This window comes from Elaeis guineensis, chromosome 2 (genome assembly GCF_000442705.2).
Source record: "Elaeis guineensis isolate ETL-2024a chromosome 2, EG11, whole genome shotgun sequence".
In the NCBI taxonomy this organism is placed as follows: Eukaryota; Viridiplantae; Streptophyta; class Magnoliopsida; order Arecales; family Arecaceae; genus Elaeis; species Elaeis guineensis.
In genome coordinates, this window is record NC_025994.2 from 95,809,674 (window position 1) to 95,831,933 (window position 22,260).

A 22,260-nucleotide genomic window follows, 5' to 3' on the forward strand; every position below is an offset into this window, starting at 1 on the left:
TAAGAACTCTCCACGCTTATACACCGTATCTCCTGTGTGAGATTTACACCGGATCTCCCTACCCTCTCTTCTCTCTGCTCGGCTTAGTTCTGAGCTCACTGTTAGGAGAACTTTTTCTTTCCATTTTCGGTAAATCAAATGGCGAACGCTTGGAAGAGGGAGAAGCCCTTGTCGGTCCTCTCTCCCAAAACCCTAATTCTTGTTCTTCTCCCGATATCATTCTTCGTTGTTTTCTTCTTCTTGTATCCTTCTTCCAACCCTAGCTCAATCCTGGCACGAGAAACCCTAACCCTAACTCTAGGGTCGGGGATCCGGCCCTTCGACTGCGTCTCCTGCCCGCAGGCGTCGCCGGTGTTCGCCAGCGTGGTGGAGGGCGTCCGCCACCCCTTCCTCTACTCCCTCGCCGACCTCGGCGCGCTCCCGGAGAAGCCTCACAAGAATATTGTGCGGATGCTCAAGGGGAAGCCCTTCCGGAAGCCCGACATATCGGTTACGATCCAGGAGTTTCTTGAGGGGAAGACCAGAGATGGGTTGGTGGTGGATGTGGGGGCCAATGTGGGGATGGCAACCTTCGCGGCGGCGGCGATGGGGTTCAGGGTGGTGGCGTTCGAGCCGGTGTTTGAGAATCTTCAGAGGATTTGTGATGGCGTTTTCCTGAATCGGGCGGCAGACAAGGTTACTGTGTTTGCCGCAGCTTCTTCGGATCGAATTGGGAACATTACTTTCCATAAGGTATTGTTTTTTCTTGATTGTTTTTCTTGTAAAAGGAAAAATAAATAAATCTTTATAATGTTTTGGTCCGATATGAAGAATGATGGGTTTTTAGATGGTTATGGCAGTAAAGTTGCTGCATTAGATGTTCTTCGGTGTTCATTAGTTTCTTTTTATTAACATGCATTATGCTTTCCATTTCTACATATGCTAATAAGATGTTTGTTATGCTTTCCATTTTCTGTATATGCTAATAAGATGTTTAATTTAAACATGGAAGATATAACGGTATATAGATCGCATAACCAATACTCAGTGACGGCGGGTGCTACAAGTGAGGCCAATAGGTGTTTTAACAATATAGAAACATCCAGACTGTATTCCATTCTTTCTTTTTTTTTTTTTTCCCCCAAAATTTTTCTTAGGCATATTATATGTGCTCCACTTTAGGAATAAGACAAGCTCTTCTTTTGTCACCTCTAAGGACTCACAAAAACTTTTGAAATGGCTTTGTAGTCAAAATAGTTACACATAGTATGCAATAGTATTTTTCTTCACAAAGTATATTTTCCATCCATATGACCTTAATGCTTTTTAAAGTGATCACTTGGGAGGATTTTTCTTAAGATACAAGCTATAGAAACCTTAGGTTTAGTTGGAACACTTTTAGATTCAGAAATTAGTTTTGCCAGTCATGTAAGCGAATGTGGAAAATGTAAGCCACGCCATATGGGTATTGATTACTTTCATTGTGGATGTTTTATTTATTTTTTGTACAATCTGTATACAGAATATCCTTAGTATTCTATAACTTGTGCTGGCTATGTTAAGAGGTATGCAGAGTGGCCATTTCTTTTATTCATTTAGGAACGGATTTTGGGGTCTAGAAAAGGAAATTACATGTGTAATTTAGGGATGTGCAATTGAGACTGAGAATTACTTAGATGGTGAAATGGGGTTAACGGACATATTTTACAGCACTGTGTGCTAAGGGGGAAAGACTATTGGACTGGACTTGCTTGAATACTCAAATGACTTCTGGCATGTTTCTAATTTGGGGTAAAATTGTAGGAAAATGTGACAAACTTCTATTGTTAAGTTACATTGAGTTTGGAGATGCAAGTATCTTGTTTGCTTATCTTGCTTAGTTTAGCCTTTAGAATCAAAAAGTGATAACGTATTATCCATGGGACATGTATCCTTAATTTCTATAAACCTAGATAAATTAAATGGTAATAACTAATAATGAGGTGGGAGAAAACTGAATATGAAGATGGGAGGTCTATGACATGTTAACCGACCCCAATGATTTATGGAGAAGGAAAAAAGAGAATTAGAAAAAGATAAAAAGTGCAAAAGTCTATTAAGTAATAATATACTAGTATACACATGGATTCCATTATGATCTAGATACAACTTCATATTTGATGGTTAATGCCTTGAATGATGATGCATTACCCTAGTTACAAAGCCATGATTTCTTAGATGTGAAGAAAAGCCCTTCTTAATGTATTTCATTGTTTGGAATCAAATTGATCACAGCTTCTAACAACCTAAAGAGGTTCAAAAGTAGCCCCTAACATAATCTGGATACAGATTAGGTGGTTAATATCAACCAAGCAGGGAAGGGAACTTGGTTATACTCAAAACAAAATAATAGATGAGAGAAATGATCCTCATTGCGTGCATATGTGTATTGTTTCTGGTTGACCAGCAGGAGGTCAGACAGGCAAGCCTTATAGTTGCAGCAAGGCACAGGCAGTGAGCTGCAACTGATGTCAGAGCTGGGGTGGGCTGTAGGTTGATCTTACAACCAAGAAGATTGATATAAATATTACTTTTAGAGCAAGCTAATTGATGGGTGAAATGATACACATATCTTCAACACAACTCTCTCCCAGATCTGCTATGGAAGCCACTTCCCTTTGGAGCTGCTGTTTGGAATGCCATGGCCTTGACGGCCTTAGGCAAGGCTGTTGGTGTAGGCATAGTAACAGCTTCATATATTGGCTACCTGGCATTAGTATTGTGATGGAGAAGACATACTTGGCATGGACTACCAATCTTATTCAAACCATGGGGAGGTATTTGTAAATCAAAAAGACCTCATGGCAGATGACTCTTGTAAATGTGAAACTTGCTGACTTGGACCGGTGAAAGAAAAAATTGTTTGGACTTGGGAGTTTCTATTTTGGATGAGATAAAGTTGTCTTACTTGTGATGCGGTTTTTCTACTCTCATGATGCAAGAGGTGCTTGTATGTGGACTGAAACTTGTGCTTCAAAAATGATGGAAGAACAGGTTTTCCATTTAGGAAACCTTCATGGTAACATGACAGCTTGTTTCTGGCCTTATGATTATCTCCAACAGTTCTCTTGGCACTTCAAATTTCCTATTCAAAAATTCATTGTTCACATGATTGGCTCACTTATTTGGTTAATTCAGATAGTTGCTTTGGCTTCTACATCAAATATTATTATGTTTCTGTTCTTATAATTAGGACCAGCAAGATGATGACTGCTTTTGTGGTTTATGATTGTGGAGTGATTTAATTGAGAACAGCCTTAGTTATTTCACATTTGAAATTATTTAGTTATTTTACATTTATCAGATTTTATTGCATGCTGAGTGAAATAATTTTCTTGCTTGCTATATGAATCAGTTGGTGGGCCGCCTGGACAACAGTGCCATCTCTGCAACTGGTGCAAAACTAGCATTCAAATCTAATGAAGAGATTGCTGTAGAGGTGCCAACAATCCCCTTGGATGAAGTCATTCCAGATACGGAAAATGTGTTGCTGATCAAAATTGATGTCCAAGGTTGGGAGTACCATGTCCTGAGAGGTGCCTTAAAACTGCTATCTAGAAAAAAAGGGCGTGCCCCATACCTCATATACGAGGAAGATGAACGGTTGCTGAAGGCGAGCAACAGCAGTTCAGAGGAGATTAGGAGGTTCCTTGGCAGTGTGGGTTATCATCACTGTCAGCGTCATGGTACAGATGCTCACTGCACAAAAGATTAGTAACCAAACAGCTTGCGGTGGTTTCATGTTTCCTCTCCAATTCCTTGGAAGAGCGATGTTCAGAGGGGTGTTGAAGGCCTGTTGAAACCAAGTCATCAGCATGGGAAAATAATTCCTACAAGAGACTGGTGCTATGGTTTCTTTTTACTACCTGAAGCAGAGGAAATGTGGAGTGCTGGTGCTTTCAGATATACTAAGGTCAACATAGCATTTCATGGTCCCCGATCCCAAGCCATGTCATTCCATCCATTTGCCATGCTATCATTTTGTGAGAGCACGTTCCTGCATTTTTTTTTCCTTATTGTATGGTGTGTTCGCAGATTAAGCCGGTTAAACATGTATAACCAGGATCGTAAAAGATAATAGCATAATATTGATGCGAAGATGATATATCTGCTGCCATGGCCATTCTGTGGTAGACTGTTTTTCTTTATGGTGGTATGAAACCTTTCAAGTTTTATATTTTAGGGCACATTTATGATTAATGGTGGCAGTACATTGGATGAAAGATTGCAGGAAGAATGCAACAGGTCAGGAGTTGGTTCATAACTGATTCAATTGGCTGGGTTATGATGTGCTTGCAGATTGTGCCTGTTAAGTATATTCTTTTGGGAGGTATTACCATCATGTGGATATGATAGGTGGTGCCTCCTATTCTGAGGCTTTAGGTGGCACGTCGTTCATTTTTATGGTGACATGAAGTTATGTGGATGCTTTAAAATGCAGGAGTATCCGAAGTATGGGCAAGAGCGGTTTGCGGGCAGAGGAGGTTTTGTTGGGAGTCTCAGCGAGTGACAGATGAAGATGGACAAAGACAACCATTACCTTCTCTGATGAAGAGATTGATATAGGAAAATTTCTGGGAAAAGGCTTTCCAAACAACTTTCTATCACCAATGGACACGGATGGGAACTTTAAAGGGGTTTTCAATCTTGTCTCTTGGTTACATCCTTTTTCTGGTTTGAGAAGGAAGAAAGTTCTTCTGAGGGGGCCATGGGATGGTTGTGGGGCAAGTGCTTGCCCTGGGAAAAATTACTTGGGCAAACCCCCTGGAATATTGGGATGTGGAGGGCAACGAAGACAGCTTCTGCTGCGGTAAAGCCTCTTTTGTCTTGATAACTTCACCGAACGTTGGAGGAAATCTGGATTTGCTTGGGTTGTGTGTAGGCTGCTATAACGTCTTCTTCGAAGCCTAGAAGTAAGGAAGACGTGACATTTTTTTTTTTTTGGGTCGCCTGTGGATGAATCGAGCGCCATCGAGGTCGCCCTCGGTGTCAATGAAGACAATATGGTGGTTCAAGCGGATCCCTCCGGTTCAAGATGGTCCGTTGGCGGAAGGATAGGAAAGGAAGGAAAGAGGTGGCACTAGCGGGACAACACGTTTCTATCACCGAACGCTGACCGTCATGCGGACATCCTTTACAATCCACCCTATGGGAGGTGTTGCAAGGTACCTCCACAATACTCCGAAATCTCATATAGATAAAGGAAGCGATCGCCGCCTAAAAATGGTTTGTTTGTCTGGGCAACCCTCACGATCAACTTTGTTCAATGTGCACCTGGTTGAAACATTCTAGGGAACTGATGCATGCATTGTGATAGCTGTTTTTGATGGTGGGAAAGAAAATTTGGTAAATAAACAAATAAAAAACACCAAAACAATATTTGTGGCTAATGAGTAGTGCATGTTCCATCTTCCCTCTATATTTATTTACATATAATGCAATATGCTTCTTAAGAACCAAGCCTATCAAAAAATTATAAGAAAACAAAGTACACACAACCCATGAGAGATCACCTAGGATTCTACTTGATAAGCTGTTGTAAATTGATTCCCCAAGAGGACGCTAACTGCATCATTATCTTATCTGGTGTAGCCCCTTCCCAATCCTCCCGTGGTTCGATTGCAGAAATTTGGCGAAGGTTCAACAAGATCTCTCTCTTCCCTTCAATGGGGATGCTGAGCACGTCAGCTCCATTTTCCACGACCAGATCAGTCAACTGCAAACAAAATTCAGTAAACACTTTCATAGAAATGCTGCAATTATATTAAAAGGCATGAACATAGAGACCTCTGCGCAACACAAATTTATTTGTTCTGCAAATGATGTGCAAGATAAAACAGTGCGCAACAGGCTATGTAATACACTTGATGGCCGATGGTCTGCGCGGAAGATTCCAGACAGATGAGACTGAAACAACTTTTTGATAAACTAGTGAAGAACTAGTTCCTAAGACGAGGGAGCATTTGGATATATTTCAAAATCATGGTTCTTTATGATTTTACATATATTTTGAAATTTTAAATTGTGATTTTATAATATCTAGTGCTTGATTGTCCAATGAAATGACATTAATGTCCTGTGGATGTAAAATTGGAAAATTCTACTTTTCAACATTCATGTTTTCCTCTCCGCGCCATGTTACATTCCCGCCCCCGCCCCTGCCCCAGCCCCACTTTTTCGAGACTTCCCTTTTCAATAACCAAACACCTAAAAAATCTTAACTATTGAAATTAACTCATGACTCTTACCAAAACAATTAAATCATGATTCTGAGAACTAATTCTCAGCCAAATATGCAGATTTGATCCTTGAACGGCTGTAAAGTCTAGATACCAGTATAAATCCTGGAAAGCCTAGGACAATCTAGGATGGATCCAACCCATTCACAAACCTAGGATTGAAACAAATAAATGAATATCAAACAGGTAGATTAAGAGTTATATGCCTTCCACATCTCTTCTTCCACATCATGGTCCTCTATGTGAACATGACAGCTTTGCCATGCACAAATTAGTGCTATTTCTCAAATTAAAACATAAAGTTGGTAAAGGAGTGACAGTGCTACTAAAATAATATTCCAATACATTGTCCTTTCCTGCATGGTTACATATATATAGCCATGCAAATTTGCCAATCAAAAGTGTAAACAGAGTTCCTATGCATGTATAGTTGGTTCTTCTATGTAGATACTCTGTCCCTGAGCAGCTTCATAAACTTCACATAATATTTGTTCCAATCTAAATAAACAGAATGTAGACAAAATAACTATAGAAGCAAACTTCCCTGATGCATCATGCAACACGCAGCCACATATACTTGCACTAAATATAAATGTAACATATCTGAGACAAATTATCGTACATAGATTCAAGTCTTGGTGGGATATCCTACAGGATGTCAAGACAGAGCACCATCCCAAGTGTCAGGACAGAGCGCTCCCATCATCATCATCCAAGCATCCTGTTGGCATATCCCACGATAGCCCCCAGCCCAAGCACTGAGACAGAGTGGGATAATGGCGCATCCCATTCCATGAAAAAGAAAGGGATTGCCCGGTCCTATGGGATTTGAGTCACTACTATCACTAACTGATAATCATATAAATCAATCAGTTCTAGACAGAACTACAAAGTGAGGCATACCTGTTGAAGCCAGGTCAGAGCTATATCAAACAAGCTTTGTTCCATAAGAAATTGTCCAACCATGCACAAGACTTCACTTGCTGTCTCACTGGAAAGTTGATCAACAACCGGACCAGATTTATCCATCAACTTTACAAGTAACAGATCATCACCTGTAGAAAGAACCTCAGCATATGCTGAATCCATATCACCAATGTGAATAGAATCCATAGCACGGGTCCAGGAAGCCCAAAGTGAACCCCTTTCTTGTCCCGGGTTATCATCTGTCAAAGCTTCAGCATTGAGCTCTAGAATAGTTGTTCGTTTTGCAACTCGCGAGGTCCCATTATCCTCGCCAGCAACCCGGATAGCTTCCAAAGTAGCCTCATCCTTTGAGGCTTGCCAAACACTTCTTGCAGAAGGACCCTCACCAAGCCTAAATGGTCCTTGCCCCTTGTCCCAAGCTCGCTTGTTGCCAACTTGATCACTATCCTGTTCAGTTCTAGGTGCCCTACCATCAACAGCAACAGCTCCAGTACCTCTCCTAGAGTTCATGACTCCATTTCTTAGGGTTGTATATCCGTAAGCATCCCATGCTTCAGAATCTGATCTCCAAGGGGGATCTCTTCCCCTAAATCCAGAAATTATGCTACCTGATGAGAGATATCTTTCTGCAAAAGGAATCCGCCCATCACCCCCCCTGCCAAAATTTGAGCTTGAATAGTCATGAAGGCCAATATACTTGCTCGAGGACCTACCAGGAGATGACTCAAAACCTAGCACCATGTTACCACCTCTCCTTCCTGATGATATTGCCAAATCTCGTGCCATCTCCTCAACAACCCTCTCAAGACCCCGAACTCTGTTTTCTAGAGTTATCATGCTGTCATGGGAGCCTCCCATAAAATCCTGAAATTTGTAAAGCAAAACAAATATAATATGTAATAGCAATTTGCTAATACAGATTCAGTAACAGAAAGATAATTGCTAGATAACGCAGTATCACTTATGATCGCTGTTTGGAGCATAATTCATTCCCAGAGCTACAAATTATTATTTGATGCTTTATAAAATAAAGATTTTATTTTTTAAGCCCCAGTTGAATTTTAAATTTTTAGCTTCATCAAGTTAAGAAATGTCCATGTTCAAGGTCCAAACGATGACTAAATGTATGTTCAGCAGCACATAACCTGTAGCAAAGGCCACACTTGATAAAAACAAGTAGGTGGACGGTATGAATTCCAATTAGAGAAGTTACTGTATAAAAGCTTCATCTGAATTTAATTTTCATTCAAGGGAACATACATGGAAATAGGTCTGCAAGAACACCATGCAGATTTAGCCTGAGAAACAAATTAAAAACTGGGATCAAACATTTATAGGTCAATGGCTACAAATTTAAGTTGCTGGATGTTGTCTAGGAAAAGGAAACAGAGATGTTTCATCCAAATCTGTAAAAAATCTTCTCAGGGTATCTTGAGAATGTGCAAAACACACATAGCACATGCTTTTTGAGGTGTCATTATCTCTAAATAGCAGGTCTCACAGCAGTCCGCAATGTGCATGTATCACAGTACACACCACAGAGATGCTGAAGAGTTGGAAAGTTATTACAAGACTCAAATGGCACTTTTGAGGTAACAAAGAGGTCTCACCTATCTGTGTAGCCTAGATGACCATAAGAAATTCACTCTATCACAAAGCCACCATTTCTGGTTGGTATCTGAACCATCAGCATATTACACTGATGTAGAAGAAATGCTTTTCCAAGAACTCTCAAAATACAGTGTGCATTCAATGTTCCACTAGCTTCCAGCGTACAAGACAAGAATATTTTAAATGGAAATTTAAAAGGATACACAGTTTGTGGGCTCAGCAGTTGAGAATTGAGTGGTTTTGTGGAGCAATTGTGTATAGCAGATTCAAGGAGGAAAAAATGATTTCTTTCTAATGAAGGTCACATTCTTCAAACAATAGATGACCAGAATCATAGAATCACTTCAGAAAATACAATACCAACTCCAAGAATGTATATAGAATATATGTCCCAAAAATGAAGAAAATATAAGAAATGTTAATTTGAATCAAGTTGGAACTTAATAAGTATATTGGTCAACTTTCTTTTTCTTTCTTTTTTTTGAATCATATAGCTTGAACATTTGAAACAACAATCATGTAAACCCGTCTGGCACCAAATCATTACCCCCATCAATCTGGACACTACCTTCAAGCTAATAAAAAAAATGGAAGTTTTACCAATTGAGTGCTTTTGGTCTTCATCGATTTTCCACCCCAAACCAACTACAGAAACTTCACAAACCTCCTAACCTTGCATGCAGATTTAGTTCCACCAATACAATCCCATGAATGTCATTCCCCTTCCTCTACCATCTGTAATCTTCTGGAAAAACCTGCTGCCACTCACCCTTCTTAAAGTATGGGATTCGTCTCCAACACAATGCATCAGTTTTAAGCCATTCACCATTTTTTAATTTTCAGCTGACCCTTTAATTTCTATAGCTAACAAGTTGCTGATCTGATCTAAGCTCTCTGGTCAAAGGAGTACCGCAAAATGAAGGAATTGCAACACCCTTCCTTTCATAGAATTACTAAATCCAACTTGACAATAAAGAATGGTTTTCCTCAAGTTACCAAGAATTTTCTTGGTCCACCTTCCCAGAGTTGTTCACAAAGTAAGCTTCTCATCAACTCAACACATTGCTCCTTCAATGCTTGTAATAATCAAAACCTTCAGATTGGCTGTGCTAGCTCTAACATGGAATCCATTTGGTTGATCCCCAAAAAGTCAAGCTTGAACTCAAAAATTTTGCATGTCAATATCCTGCTTCACAAAGAATTATAGCATTGAAGGCATGAAGGGTACTTTGACAAATCAAATGGAAATAACGACATCTATTTTTCATGGCCTACCAAACAAGCTTGCCAGAAAAATAAATTAAGGGGAAAATAAATTCCAATCAGACAAAGTAGTGATATAACGAAACTAAAACAATCCCTAGCAAGCATGTAATACATCACAGATATGTTCTTGATAAATCCACCCTCACATGCTAAAATATGAATTTATGTGTATGGCGTCCATCATGTATAAACAAAAGGAATATATATGAAAAGTTCAGTCCACATAATATTTTACTATGTTATTCTGGATAATAGAATTGCCGCTATCAACTTCCTTTACAAACAATACCTGCAACATGTTCATAAGATTGGCTTGTTGCCTCTCCAATTGTGATAATTGCCTCTGAATGGCTAACCAGTTCCCTTTGTTATTTATGAAGGACCCTTCAGCATGAACATCAGGTCTGAAGATATTTACACAGGCAGAGGGAACCCTCTGGCTGACTTCAACCCTATCATCAATAACCCTTCCTTTTGAGTCTCTCACCCGAAATTCTCTTTGTTCTGTCCACTTATCCTGAGCAGAATCACCTGACTCTTGTAGTTTATTGTACAACCCAACTCTTTTCCCCGCATTCTGATAATTAGCATGGACACATCCTTGAATGTCATTCAACTCATGGCATGCCAAACCATCATGATTTGATGTGCCCTGAGGTGTGCCCCTGGAATCACTATCAAACAATTCTGGTCCTTCTACACCTTGTGAGTGGGAAGACTGATGACACCTATGAGGTACCACTACTTCTACAGGCAAGTCATCAGAACTTCTTGTTTCAAGCTTTTGGAAAAAGTCTGGATTCAACTCTTTGTCAGTCAACATAGGTGCTATTTTCTTCAATAAAACAGCTGCTTTCTCGGGTATGTTACTACCTTTCTCTGTCGAGAGAGTATCACCATTAGTAGGTGAAGAAGTAGCAGATGAATCTTTAACAAACTCTGATCTTCTATTGCTTGCATTTGACCTTTTATTATCCGACTTTTCTTCAGTATCAGCTGATTCACAATTGTTACCATCTGCAGCAAAGTGTACAAATCAAAATGAACCAGAGAAGTGCTGGTCTCAAGGAGAAAAAGAATAAAGACAAACTGAGAAAGAAGAACAAGATAGATAATCATTTTTGTGCATGACGCACACCTTTTAAGTCCTCTGAAGTTCCATCTTCTACCTTTCCTGCAATCTTCTTCCATGACAGCAATGCCCCCATCATGCTATCTCTAACAGGTTTCACCTGAAAAAGCCGGCAACATTTGATTAATTCATTAAGCACCCTGACATTTGATTAATTCATTAAACAAAACTCTTCCCCATAGTTAACAAACTTCAAAACAATGAAGTTGTCAAACAGAAAGCTACCTTATCAAAACGGCAAGCCTCTAGAGCGGCTATTGTTGGAGCAGCCCCATCAGCAATCAGATGGCTTGAAGAAGATGACAGCACACTCAATGTATCAGCTGCTGCCTTTCGGGTAGCCCAGTCACTATTCTCAAGGCATTCACGAACACTTTGCAGCACTTGTTGCATGTTCTGGGGGACGAGTGCTCCTACCTTAAACAGATTCTTATAGTGAGAACTCTTTCTACAGTGAGAACTCTTGCTACAGTTCAACTAAAAATATGTATAGCTACTTTTCCTTCAGAATTATAAAACTAAGCTTCTTGTCCATGGTTCATCCAAAAATGGATCTTCATCTTCAACACTAAAACTGTACATACTATGGTGTAGTTGTGACTCTATTGATCAGGAGCTTTACTTTTTTTGTGCTAAAACCTGCTCTCTGTTTTTCTGGATAAAAGCTGAAACTGGCTATTAATGCAGAAGCTGCTGACTTGAAACACACAACTATTTACATTCCATGTCAATTTTAAAGGGGGAAGACCTTCTGATTTTTAATATGTTTGGTCCACCAGCACTTGAAAACTTCATTGGATGACAAAGTATAAATTAATTAATTTTGAAAGGGTCAAAACACATTTGTCAGCATGCATCTAAACTTCACCTAGTTCCATTGACATCAGAGATGGTTAGAGGATCATATACGATGATATCAATAGGTATAGGAAATTATCAGAAAGTTAAACACAGAAACCTCGGGACCCAAAGACAGACAGGACGAACAGAAATGAGAGAAACAGAATGGGCACCTAAAAGAAATCAGTAAAAGCAATACAAAGATCAAGAAGACACTGATGGCTTCTATACGCCTGATCTAGAACAGGTTAAATCAAGAAATAATCAACCCGAAAGCTGCAGATCTCATTTGCTTTTGTAGGAATGAAGGCAAAACTTTTTCCTAAAGAAAAAAGAGTTACAGATCCCATCTCTTTCAATTTCTCATTTGCTCTAACTAGAACAAAGGTCTTTTTTTTTTTCCTTAAAAAAATAGAGATTTCATCCCCCAATCAGGTAATGTGGGTTCTCCTGAATTCCATGGCAAGAATCCACCTCTAGGAACCCAAAAGTCCCCTAAAGATCTCGACGTTAATACACAACTAAAGAAAAAATGCCTATTAAAAACACTTACATTGATTTTCTATAATCAGAAAACCTAAATTCAATCACTGAACAAACCTGAGCCAAGCTAGAAACAACCGAAAGCAGCGCGCCCTTTGCCAGAAAGCTCTGTCCACCAAGAAGCTTGCAGATCCTGGGGCACAGCCTCTGAAAAGCCGCTCCACCCGTCGCCGGCCGTCCCCCTTCCCCATCCCCACCACCCCTAGCACACTCCACCACTTTAGCGAGGCACATCGCCGCCCCGGCCTGCACCGCCTTGTTCTGCTCCCCCATCGCCTCGAACAAGGGCTTCACAAACAGCGAAACAACCGGGGAGGAGGACCCACCGCCGCCGGCAACGGCGGAGGTGTCCTCAGGGTTGGCGGCGGTGGAGGGACGGAGGTAGAGGGCAGCGAGGGAGCCGGCGGCGTCGCGACAGGCGTCGCGGACGGAGGAGTCGGAGGCGGGGTCCTTGAGGCGGCGGACGAGGTGGGCGATAATCTTGGGGAGGTGGGCGGAGGCGTGGTCGGGGTGGGAGGAGCAGAGGAGGGCGAGGAGGCGGAGGGACTTGCGGCAGGCGACGGTGTGAATTTGCCGGGAATTGGGGTCGGTGTGATGGGCAGGGTCGTGGAGGAGGGAGTTGAGGAGCATGGGAACGCCGTCGGAAGGGAGAGTGCGGATGATCTTTTCGAGGTCGTCGACGGCGATCTGGTGGGTATCGCGATCGGAGAGCTTGGAGAGGGCGGATAGCATCCGGGACTTGAGCTCCACCATGGCCAAATGAGAAGAAAACGAAGAAGAGGAGGACTTGGGAGTGGAGACGGAACGGGGAGAGCTTTGGGACTGGGAGGGAGATTTGGAGAGCCTTGGGGAGGGTTTTGAGACGGTAGTGGCCATCTTTGCTGGCTCTACTGCAGAGAGAGAGGGAGAGAGAGTTGGATAAGAAAGTGGGTGGGCAGGATTTGATTCATTTTAGCGAGAAATTTGGAAAACGGAATGGGAGTGGAGTTCTTGCGAAGCATGGAGGGAAATGGGGAATGAAGGAGATGGGGAAGAGGGAGATCTTTAGGGATTTAGTAATCGGCAGTGGGATATGCATAAAGTTTGATCAGAGAGGCGAAGAAATGGGATTTGCGAGGGGTTGATGGAGGTTTTTGGTTGAAATGGTTTTTTGGGAGGAGAAGGGGGATGGTTTTGAAGGTGGTTGGGGGAAAGAGGCAAGAAAGGAACGCTAGAAAGGGAGGGCTGTTGGGACCGATGAAATGGAGTGGATAACAAGGTTTGGTTGAGCCCGCGACGGGTGAGAAGTGATTTGGGCGGGTAAAACTGGATTGGAAAGCAGGAATGACCCACATGGGTCTGGGCTTCGAGGCGTCGGTATATGAGACTGCACTCGGGAAGAAACAAACTTCTGGAGGATCGTTTAAGGAACACTTTTATGGTGCTGCCAATCGCATTTAGATACTGTTGCGGTCAATCACCTCATCGTCCGATCGTCGGGGAGCGTACACCTGCAAAAAGAAGTCCGCACTAACTGGAGGCGGCTCCGGCGGAGATCCTCCGACGGTCAAGTCAGAGAGGTGACTGGGCAACAGTGAAATGCAGACAGAGAGCTCTGAGAAAGAGAGAGGGAGAGAGCGTCATTAATGGCGCGGACAAGTGAGGAACTATCAACTCACTGTGGACTGTCAGAGTCGCCGTGAAAACATCATGTCGCCGTGTGGCCGTCCAATCACCAGGGTTGACCCGGCTCTCGGCGGGACAATGCCCCTAGGTAACTGTGCCGCATGTCCGTGTCAGAGCTGACAACGTCTGGCGGCTGTACGGCGATCGGAGGAGTCGGCCGACCCTAGGTCGGCGGCCAGCAGAGTGGCGTCGGGTTCCTCCGTCGGTCGGCGAGTTTCATATGAGTCGGCCATCGGAGTCGTCCGTCGGGGTCGGCCAGTTGTGGCCGTCCGTCGGGGTCGGCCAGTCGGAGTCGTCCGTCGGGGTCGGCCAGTCGGAGTCGTCCGTCGGGGTCGGCCAGTTGTGGCCGGTCGGCCGTCGGAGTCGGCCAGTCGGTCGATCGGCCGTCGGAGTCGGCCGTCGGGGTCGGCCAGTCGGTCGGTCGGCCGTCGGAGTCGGCCAGTCGGTCGGTCGGCCGTCGAAGTCGGCCGTCGGGGTCGGCCAGTCGGAGTCGTCCGTCGGAGTCGGCCAGTCGGAGTCGTCCGTCGGGGTCGGCCAGTTGTGGCCGATCGGCCGTCGGAGTCGGCCGTCGGGGTCGTCCCCTTCGACCGTAAGTCGGTCGGTGGGTATTCCCCAACAGTTGCCCCCCTCCACTCGTGATCCCGATGTCGTGTTGGCTCGCGTGAACACGTGGGCGACGGCTTCGGACGAAAGGAGTGGTGTTCCATCTTTTCCTGCCCCGACTCTGGCGATCATATCAACGAACGATCCAATATCGGTCGTCCCGACTGTAGGTCGAGCATGCACGTCGGGTCGGAGGTCGGCCAACCTCCGAACGTTGCTCGTCGACACGATCATTCTGCAGAATCTGATAGTCGAGTAGCATCCGACGTATTCGGATAGGATAACGATGGCAAGTTGAATATCCATTGTCCAGCCCTTGGTCGGACGTATGCGTCGGGATGTATGATAAACGGTGGCAAGCCGAATATCCTTCGATCGGTCGTGACCAGATCGGTATGTCGCGAATGCGACTGCGGTCGTCTTGGCGTTTTGCCCTTCTTAGTCGAAGCTAAGTCGGCAAGTTAGCCAGCCGCATTAGTCGAAGCCCTTTGCCTTCAGAGGTGGGGGCCGTCGATTTCGGCGATTGATGATCGAGCCGTTGATTCGGCGATCGACGATCGGCCATGTTGGTCGGAGCCTTTTGCCTTCAGAGGCCGAGGCCGTCGATTTCGGCGATCGATGATCCAGCCGTTGATTCGGCGATCGACGATCGGCGGTGTTGGTCGGAGCCTTTTGCCTTCAGAGGCCGAGGCCGTCGGTTCGGCAATCAGTGATCGAGCCGTTGATTCGGCGATCGACGATCGGCCATGTTGGTCGGAGCCTTTTGCCTTCAGAGGCCGAGGCCGTCGGTTCGGCGATCAGTGATCGAGCCGTTGATTCGGCGATCGACGATCGACCATGTTGGTCGGAGCCTTTTGCCTTCAGAGGCCGAGGCCGTCGGTTCGGCGATCAGTGATCGAGCTGTTGATTCGGCGATCGACGATCAGCCATGTTGGTCGGAGCCTTTTGCCTTCAGAGGCTGAGGCCGTCGATTTCGACGATCGATGATCGAGCCGTTGATTCGGCGATCGACGATCGGCCATGTTGGTCGGAGCCTTTTGCCTTCAGAGGCCGAGGCCGTCGGTTCGGCGATCAGTGATCGAGCCGTTGATTCGGCGATCGACGATCAGCCATGTTGGTCGGAGCCTTTTGCCTTCAGAGGCCGAGGCCGTCGATTTCGGCGATCGATGATCGAGCCGTTGATTCGGCGATCGACGATCGGCCATGTTGGTCGGAGCCTTTTGCCTTCAGAGGCCGAGGCCGTCGATTTCGGCGATCGATGATCGAGCCGTTGATTCGGCGATCGACGATCGGCCATGTTGGTCGGAGCCTTTTGCCTTCAGAGGCCGAGGCCGTCGATTTCGGCGATCGATGATCGAGCCGTTGATTCGGCGATCGACGATCGGCCATGTTGGTCGGAGCCTTTTGCCTTCAGAGGCCGAGGCCATCGATTTCGGCGATCGATGATCGAGCCGTTGATTCGACGATCGACGATCGGCCATGTTGGTCGGAGCCTTTTGCCTTCAGAGGCCGAGGCCGTCGATTTCGGCGATCGATGATCGAGCCGTTGATTCGGCGATCGACGATCAGCCATGTTGGTCGGAGCCTTTTGCTTTCAGAGGCCGAGGCCGTCGTAGATTCTCCGCTCCTTCGATCTCTATCAGGATCTGCGCACGAGGAGCGGGGAGAGGGGCGTAGGAGTCATACCTGCGATGCGTCGGTCTCGGACTCCATCGTCAGGGTGACTTTTGGATTCGTCGGGGTGGCGAGACCCGACAATCGGTCGGGAGCCTGCTTGCTTCGGCAGGTTCCCGACCTTTCCTCCGCTTCTCCTTCGGGCCTCTGGGTTCGGCCAAACGTCGGTCGGATGCCCCTTCATCCGCGCGCATATACTTATATGCGCGCTCCAGTAGCTCGGCGTATGTTCGGGGGAGGGTCTTGTCCAAAGAGTAGGTGAATCGAGATGCCCTCAGGCCCCGCTTCATGCTGAAATAGCCATGTCTTCGTTGAGGTCTCGGACCTCGAGCGTGGCCGCGTTGGATCGCGCTACGAAGCGTCGGAGCATCTCGTTTTCTCCCTGCTTGAGGGAGAAAAGGCTGTCCGACGTCCGCGGCGGCTTTCGGCTGGTGCTGAAATGGGCCACGAACGAGTGCTCGAGCTGCCCGAAGGAATGGATACTTTTCGATCGGAGACTGGAGTACCAAGCCCTGGCAGCCTTGCGGAGCGTGGCGGGGAAGCCGATGCAGAAAAGAGCGTCGGTTGCCCCTTGAATCGTCATGAGAGCTTTATAGCTCTCGAGGTGGTCGACTGGGTCGGTCGAGCCGTCGTATGGCTCCACGTGCGGCATCTTGAACCGACTGGGAATCGGCTCGTCGAGGACCAGTCAGGAGAGAGGTTGGGCGGTCTGGAAGTCGACGTCGTTCGAAGACTTCTAGCCGTCCATCTGCAGTTGGGCGAGTCGGCGGTCGATTTCCTCGAACCGTAGCTCGTAGTCGTCCGCTCGTCGATGCTGGGAGACCCCAGGAGTGGAGTCTCCGGAGGATTCTGAGAGGGAGGCCGACGGTGTGCGCGGCCGCTTCTCCTTCCTTGCCCGTTCCAACGGGGAGGGAGAGGGCCGCTGGGACCGTCGGTCGTCGCGCCATGGTCGTCCCTCCTCTTCCCCGTGGGAGCGCTGTTGGGGGCGCTCGCATGGAGGCGACAGGGATCGGCGTGGCCGTCGGCGGCTGCTCCTGGAAGGCATAGGTCGGGCCACCGGTTGCTGCTGGAGGCTTTTGACTGCATCGGTCAGTACGGTCATCTGCCGTATGATGGCCGCAATCTGGGCCTCCGTGGTCACTGCAGGGCGCGGAGAGCTAGGCTCCGCCGTTGGTGGGGGCAGGGAGGCCTCTTCCCGGCGGAAAGAGCGCCTTGCCGAGCCAGTGACTCTCGATCGTTGAGCTCTTGTCTTTGTCATGCTGTCCCCTTCTTGGCGTGCCAATCTGTTGCGGCCAATCGCCTCGTCGTTCGATCGCCGGGGAGCGTGCACCTGCAAAAGGAAGTCCGCACTGACCGGAGGCGGCTCCGGCGGGGACCCTCCGACGGTCAAGTCAGAGAGGTGACTGGGCAACAGTGAAATGTAGACAGAGAGCTCTGAGAAAGAGAGAGGGAGAGAGGAGCGAGCCTGCGTATGTGGGAGAGACGGGCGGATCGATCCCTTGCACTGTTGCCTTCCCCGGTATATATAGTGGAGCTAAGTATGGCGCCGTCATTAATGACGCGGACAAGTGAGGAACTGTCAACTCACTGTGGACTGTCAGAATCGCCGTAAAAACGTCATGTCGTCGTGTGGCCGTCCAATCACCAGGATTGACCCGGCTCTCGGCGGGACAATGCCCCTAGGTAACTATGCCGCATGTCCGTGTCAGAGCTGACAACGTCTGGCGGCTGTACGGCGATCGGAGGAGTCGGCCGACCCTAGGTCGGCGGCCAGCAGAGTGGCGTCGGGTTCCTCCGTCGGTCGGCGAGTTTCATATGAGTCGGCCATCGGAGTCGTCCGTCGGGGTCGGCCAGTGGTGGCCGTCCGTCGGGGTCGGCCAGTCGGAGTCGTCCGTCGGGGTCGGCCAGTTGTGGCCAGTCGGCCGTCGGAGTCGGCCAGTCGGTCGGTCGGCCGTCGGAGTCGGCCGTCGGGGTCGGCCAGTCGGTCGGTCGGCCGTCGGAGTCGGCCAGTCGGTCGGTCGGCCGTCGGAGTCGGCCGTCGGAGTCGGCCAGTCGGAGTCGTCCGTCGGAGTCGGCCAGTCGGAGTCGGCCAGTCGGGGTCGGCCAGTTGTGGCCGGTCGGCCGTCGGAGTCGGCCGTCGGGGTCATCCCCTTCAACCGTAAGTCGGTCGGTGGGTATTCCCCAACAGATACTTTATAATTCCCAAAAAATTTTCTACGCATCCGACCTTGCTCAAGTTGGAACTAAACAAACTTATTTTGACATTGCCTTGCGTTGTATGTATATCTTTATTATTTCTTGCTCCTTGACCTTGCATGCTTAAGAGGAGAAGGTTATAAAATTGTCTTCTTTGCCTCCTATTCACCCAAAATTGATTTTTTTCATTTTACTCCAAATATCACATAGAGCTGCTGGATTAGACTAGATCACTATCAAAAGTATCCTCGTGACAGTTGATCCACAATCTACAAAATGACTTCCCCAAACACAAAACTTTAAAAATAACTTCCCAAACCGAGGCAGCTTTTTACTGAAATTGTGCAACACCCAGTCCCATCTGATTCATAGAGGTGGGCGAGTTTAGATGGGAAAAGAACCTCACTAAATTTTGTTAACAAATCAAATCCTATCATGTGTGCTAGTTGCAGAACATTTCCAAAACGGGAATTATAAATAGTGTAGCGCTGGTTTCGCCGAGTGAAAATGGTGATGTAATCACAAAATATTTAGTTGTTGGTGGTGAATACTGTTGCGGCCAATCACCTCGTCGTCCGATCGTCGGGGAGCGTGCACCTGCAAAAGGAAGTCCGCACTGACCGGAGGCGGCTCCGGCGGGGACCCTCCGACGGTCAAGTCAGAGAGGTGACTGGGCAACAGTGAAATGCAGACAGAGAGCTCTGAGAAAGAGAGAGGGAGAGAGGAGCGAGCCTGCGTATGTGGGAGAGACGGGCGGATCGATCCCTTGCACTGTTGCCTTCCCCGGTATATATAGTGGAGCTAAGTATGGCGCCGTCATTAATGGCGCGGACAAGTGAGGAACTGTCAACTCACTGTGGACTGTCAGAGTCGCCGTGAAAACGTCATGTCGCCGTGTGGCCGTCCAATCACCAGGGTTGACCCGGCTCTCGGCGGGACAATGCTCCTAGGTAACTGTGCCGCATGTCCGTGTCAGAGCTGACAACGTCTGGCGGCTGTACGGCGATCGGAGGAGTCGGCCGACCCTAGGTCGGCGGCCAGCAGAGTGGCGTCGGGTTCCTCCGTCGGTCGGCGAGTTTCATATGAGTCGGCCATCGGAGTCGTCCATCGGGGTCGGCCAGTCGGAGTCGTCCGTCGGGGTCGGCCAGTTGTGGTCGGTCGGCCGTCGGAGTCGGCCAGTCGGTCGGTCGGCCGTCGGAGTCGGCCGTCGGGGTCGGCCAGTCGGTCGGTCGGCCGTCGGATTCGGCCAGTCGGTCGGTCGGCCGTCGAAGTCGGCCGTCGGGGTCGGCCAGTCGGAGTCGTCCGTCGGAGTCGGCCAGTCGGAGTCGTCCGTCGGGGTCGGCCAGTTGTGATCGGTCGGCCGTCGGAGTCGGCCGTCGGGGTCGTCCCCTTCGACCGTAAGTCGGTCGGTGGGTATTCCCCAACAGTTGCCCCCCTCCACTCCTGAGCCCGATGTCGTATTGGCTCGCGTGAACACGTGGGCGACGGCTTCGGACGAAAGGAGTGGTGTTCCATCTTTTCCTGCCCCGACTCTGGCGATCATATCAACGAACGATCCAATATCGGTCGTCCCGACTGTAGGTCGAGCATGCACGTCGGGTCGGAGGTCGGCCAACCTCCGAACGTTGCTCGTCGACACGATCATTCTGCAGAATCTGATAGTCGAGTAGCATCCGACGTATTCGGATAGGATAACGATGGCAAGTTGAATATCCATTGTCCAGCCCTTGGTCGGACGTATGCGTCGGATGTATGATAAACGGTGGCAAGCCGAATATCCTTCGATCGGTCGTGACCAGATCGGTATGTCGCGAATGCGACTGCGGTCGTCTTGGCGTTTTGCCCTTCTTAGTCGAAGCTAAGTCGGCAAGTTAGCCAGCCGCATTAGTCGAAGCCCTTTGCCTTCAGAGGTGGGGGCCGTCGATTTCGGCGATCGATGATCGAGCCGTTGATTCGGCGATCGACGATCGGCCATGTTGGTCGGAGCCTTTTGCCTTCAGAGGTCGAGGCCGTCGATTTCGGCGATCGATGATCCAGCCGTTGATTCGGTGATCGACGATCGACCGTGTTGGTCGGAGCCTTTTGCCTTCAGAGGCCGAGGCCGTCGGTTCGGCGATCAGTGATCGAGCCGTTGATTCGGCGATCGACGATCGGCCATGTTGGTTGGAGCCTTTTGCCTTCAGAGGCCGAGGCCGTCGGTTCGGCGATCAGTAATCGAGCCGTTGATTCGGCGATCGACGATTGGCCATGTTGGTCGGAGCCTTTTGCCTTCAGAGGTCGAGGCCGTCGGTTCGGCGATCAGTGATCGAGCCGTTGATTCGGCGATCGACGATCAGCCATGTTGGTCGGAGCCTTTTGCCTTCAGAGGCTGAGGCCGTCGATTTCGACGATCGATGATCGAGCCGTTGATTCGGCGATCGACGATCGGCCATGTTGGTCGGAGCCTTTTGCCTTCAGAGGTCGAGGCCGTCGGTTCGGCGATCAGTGATCGAGCCGTTGATTCGGCGATCGACGATCAGCCATGTTGGTCGGAGCCTTTTGCCTTCAGAGGCTGAGGCCGTCGATTTCGGCGATCGATGATCGAGCCGTTGATTCGGCGATCGAGGATCGGCCATGTTGGTCGGAGCCTTTTGCCTTCAGAGGCCGAGGCCGTCGATTTCGGCGATCGATGATGGAGCCATTGATTCGGCGATCGACGATCGGCCATGTTGGTCGGAGCCTTTTGCCTTCAGAGGTCGAGGCCGTCGATTTCGGCGATCGATGATCGAGCCGTTGATTCGGCGATCGACGATCGGCCATGTTGGTCGGAGCCTTTTGCCTTCAGAGGCCGAGGCCGTCGATTTCGGCGATCGGTGATCGAGCCGTTGATTCGGCGATCGACGATCGGCCATGTTGGTCTGAGCCTTTTGCCTTCAGAGGCCGAGGCCGTCGATTTCGGCGATCGATGATCGAGCCATTGATTCGGCGATCGACGATCAGCCATGTTGGTCGGAGCCTTTTGCCTTCAGAGGCCGAGGCCGTCATAGATTCTCCGCTCCTTCGATCTCTATCAGGATCTGCGCACGAGGAGCGGGGAGAGGGGCGTAGGAGTCATACCTGCGATGCGTCGGTCTCGGACTCCATCGTCAGGGTGACTTTTGGATTCGTCGGGGTGGCGAGACCCGACTATCGGTCGGGAGCCTGCTTGGTTCGGCGGGTTCCCGACCTTTCCTCCGCTTCTCCTTCGGGCCTCTGGGTTCGGCCAAACGTCGGTCGGATGCCCCTTCATCCGCGCGCATATACTTATATGCGCGCTCCAATAGCTCGGCGTATGTTCGGGGGAGGGTCTTGTCCAAAGAGTAGATGAATCGAGACGCCCTCAGGCCCCGCTTCATGGCTGAAATAGCCATGTCTTCGTTGAGGTCCCGGACCTCGAGCGTGGCCGCGTTGGATCGTGCCACGAAGCGACGGAGCGTCTCGTTTTCTCCCTGCTTGAGGGAGAAAAGGCTGTCCGACGTCCGCGGCGGCTTTCGGCTGGTGCTGAAATGGGCCACGAACGAGTGCTCG

The 22,260-nt window shown here is 48.1% G+C and overlaps 2 protein-coding genes across 3 annotated transcripts; one reads left to right on the forward strand and one right to left on the reverse strand.

Annotated features, from left to right (window-relative positions):
• The first annotated feature begins 40 nt into the window (after positions 1-40).
• LOC105051581 (uncharacterized) lies at positions 41-4,166 on the forward strand. Its single transcript, XM_010932102.4, has 2 exons — positions 41-732; positions 3,374-4,166. The coding sequence occupies exons 1-2, from the start codon at positions 139-141 to the stop codon at positions 3,731-3,733; spliced, it is 954 nt and encodes a 317-aa protein (XP_010930404.1). The 5' UTR covers positions 41-138; the 3' UTR covers positions 3,734-4,166.
• A 1,211-nt stretch (positions 4,167-5,377) lies between these two features.
• Positions 5,378-13,813, reverse strand: LOC105051586 (TORTIFOLIA1-like protein 1). Of its 2 annotated transcripts, XM_073252283.1 has the most exons (7): positions 12,634-13,813; positions 11,419-11,610; positions 11,200-11,293; positions 10,351-11,078; positions 7,898-8,048; positions 7,161-7,810; positions 5,378-5,734 (listed from the first exon to the last, which is right to left on the reverse strand). In XM_073252283.1, the coding sequence occupies exons 1-7, from the start codon at positions 13,450-13,452 to the stop codon at positions 5,540-5,542; spliced, it is 2,829 nt and encodes a 942-aa protein (XP_073108384.1). In that variant the 5' UTR covers positions 13,453-13,813; the 3' UTR covers positions 5,378-5,539. The 2 variants fall into 2 exon arrangements, with proteins under 2 accessions (XP_073108384.1, XP_010930416.1); XM_010932114.4 differs by having other exon boundaries at positions 7,161-8,048; positions 12,634-13,812.
• Between the last annotated feature and the right edge of the window lie 8,447 nt (positions 13,814-22,260).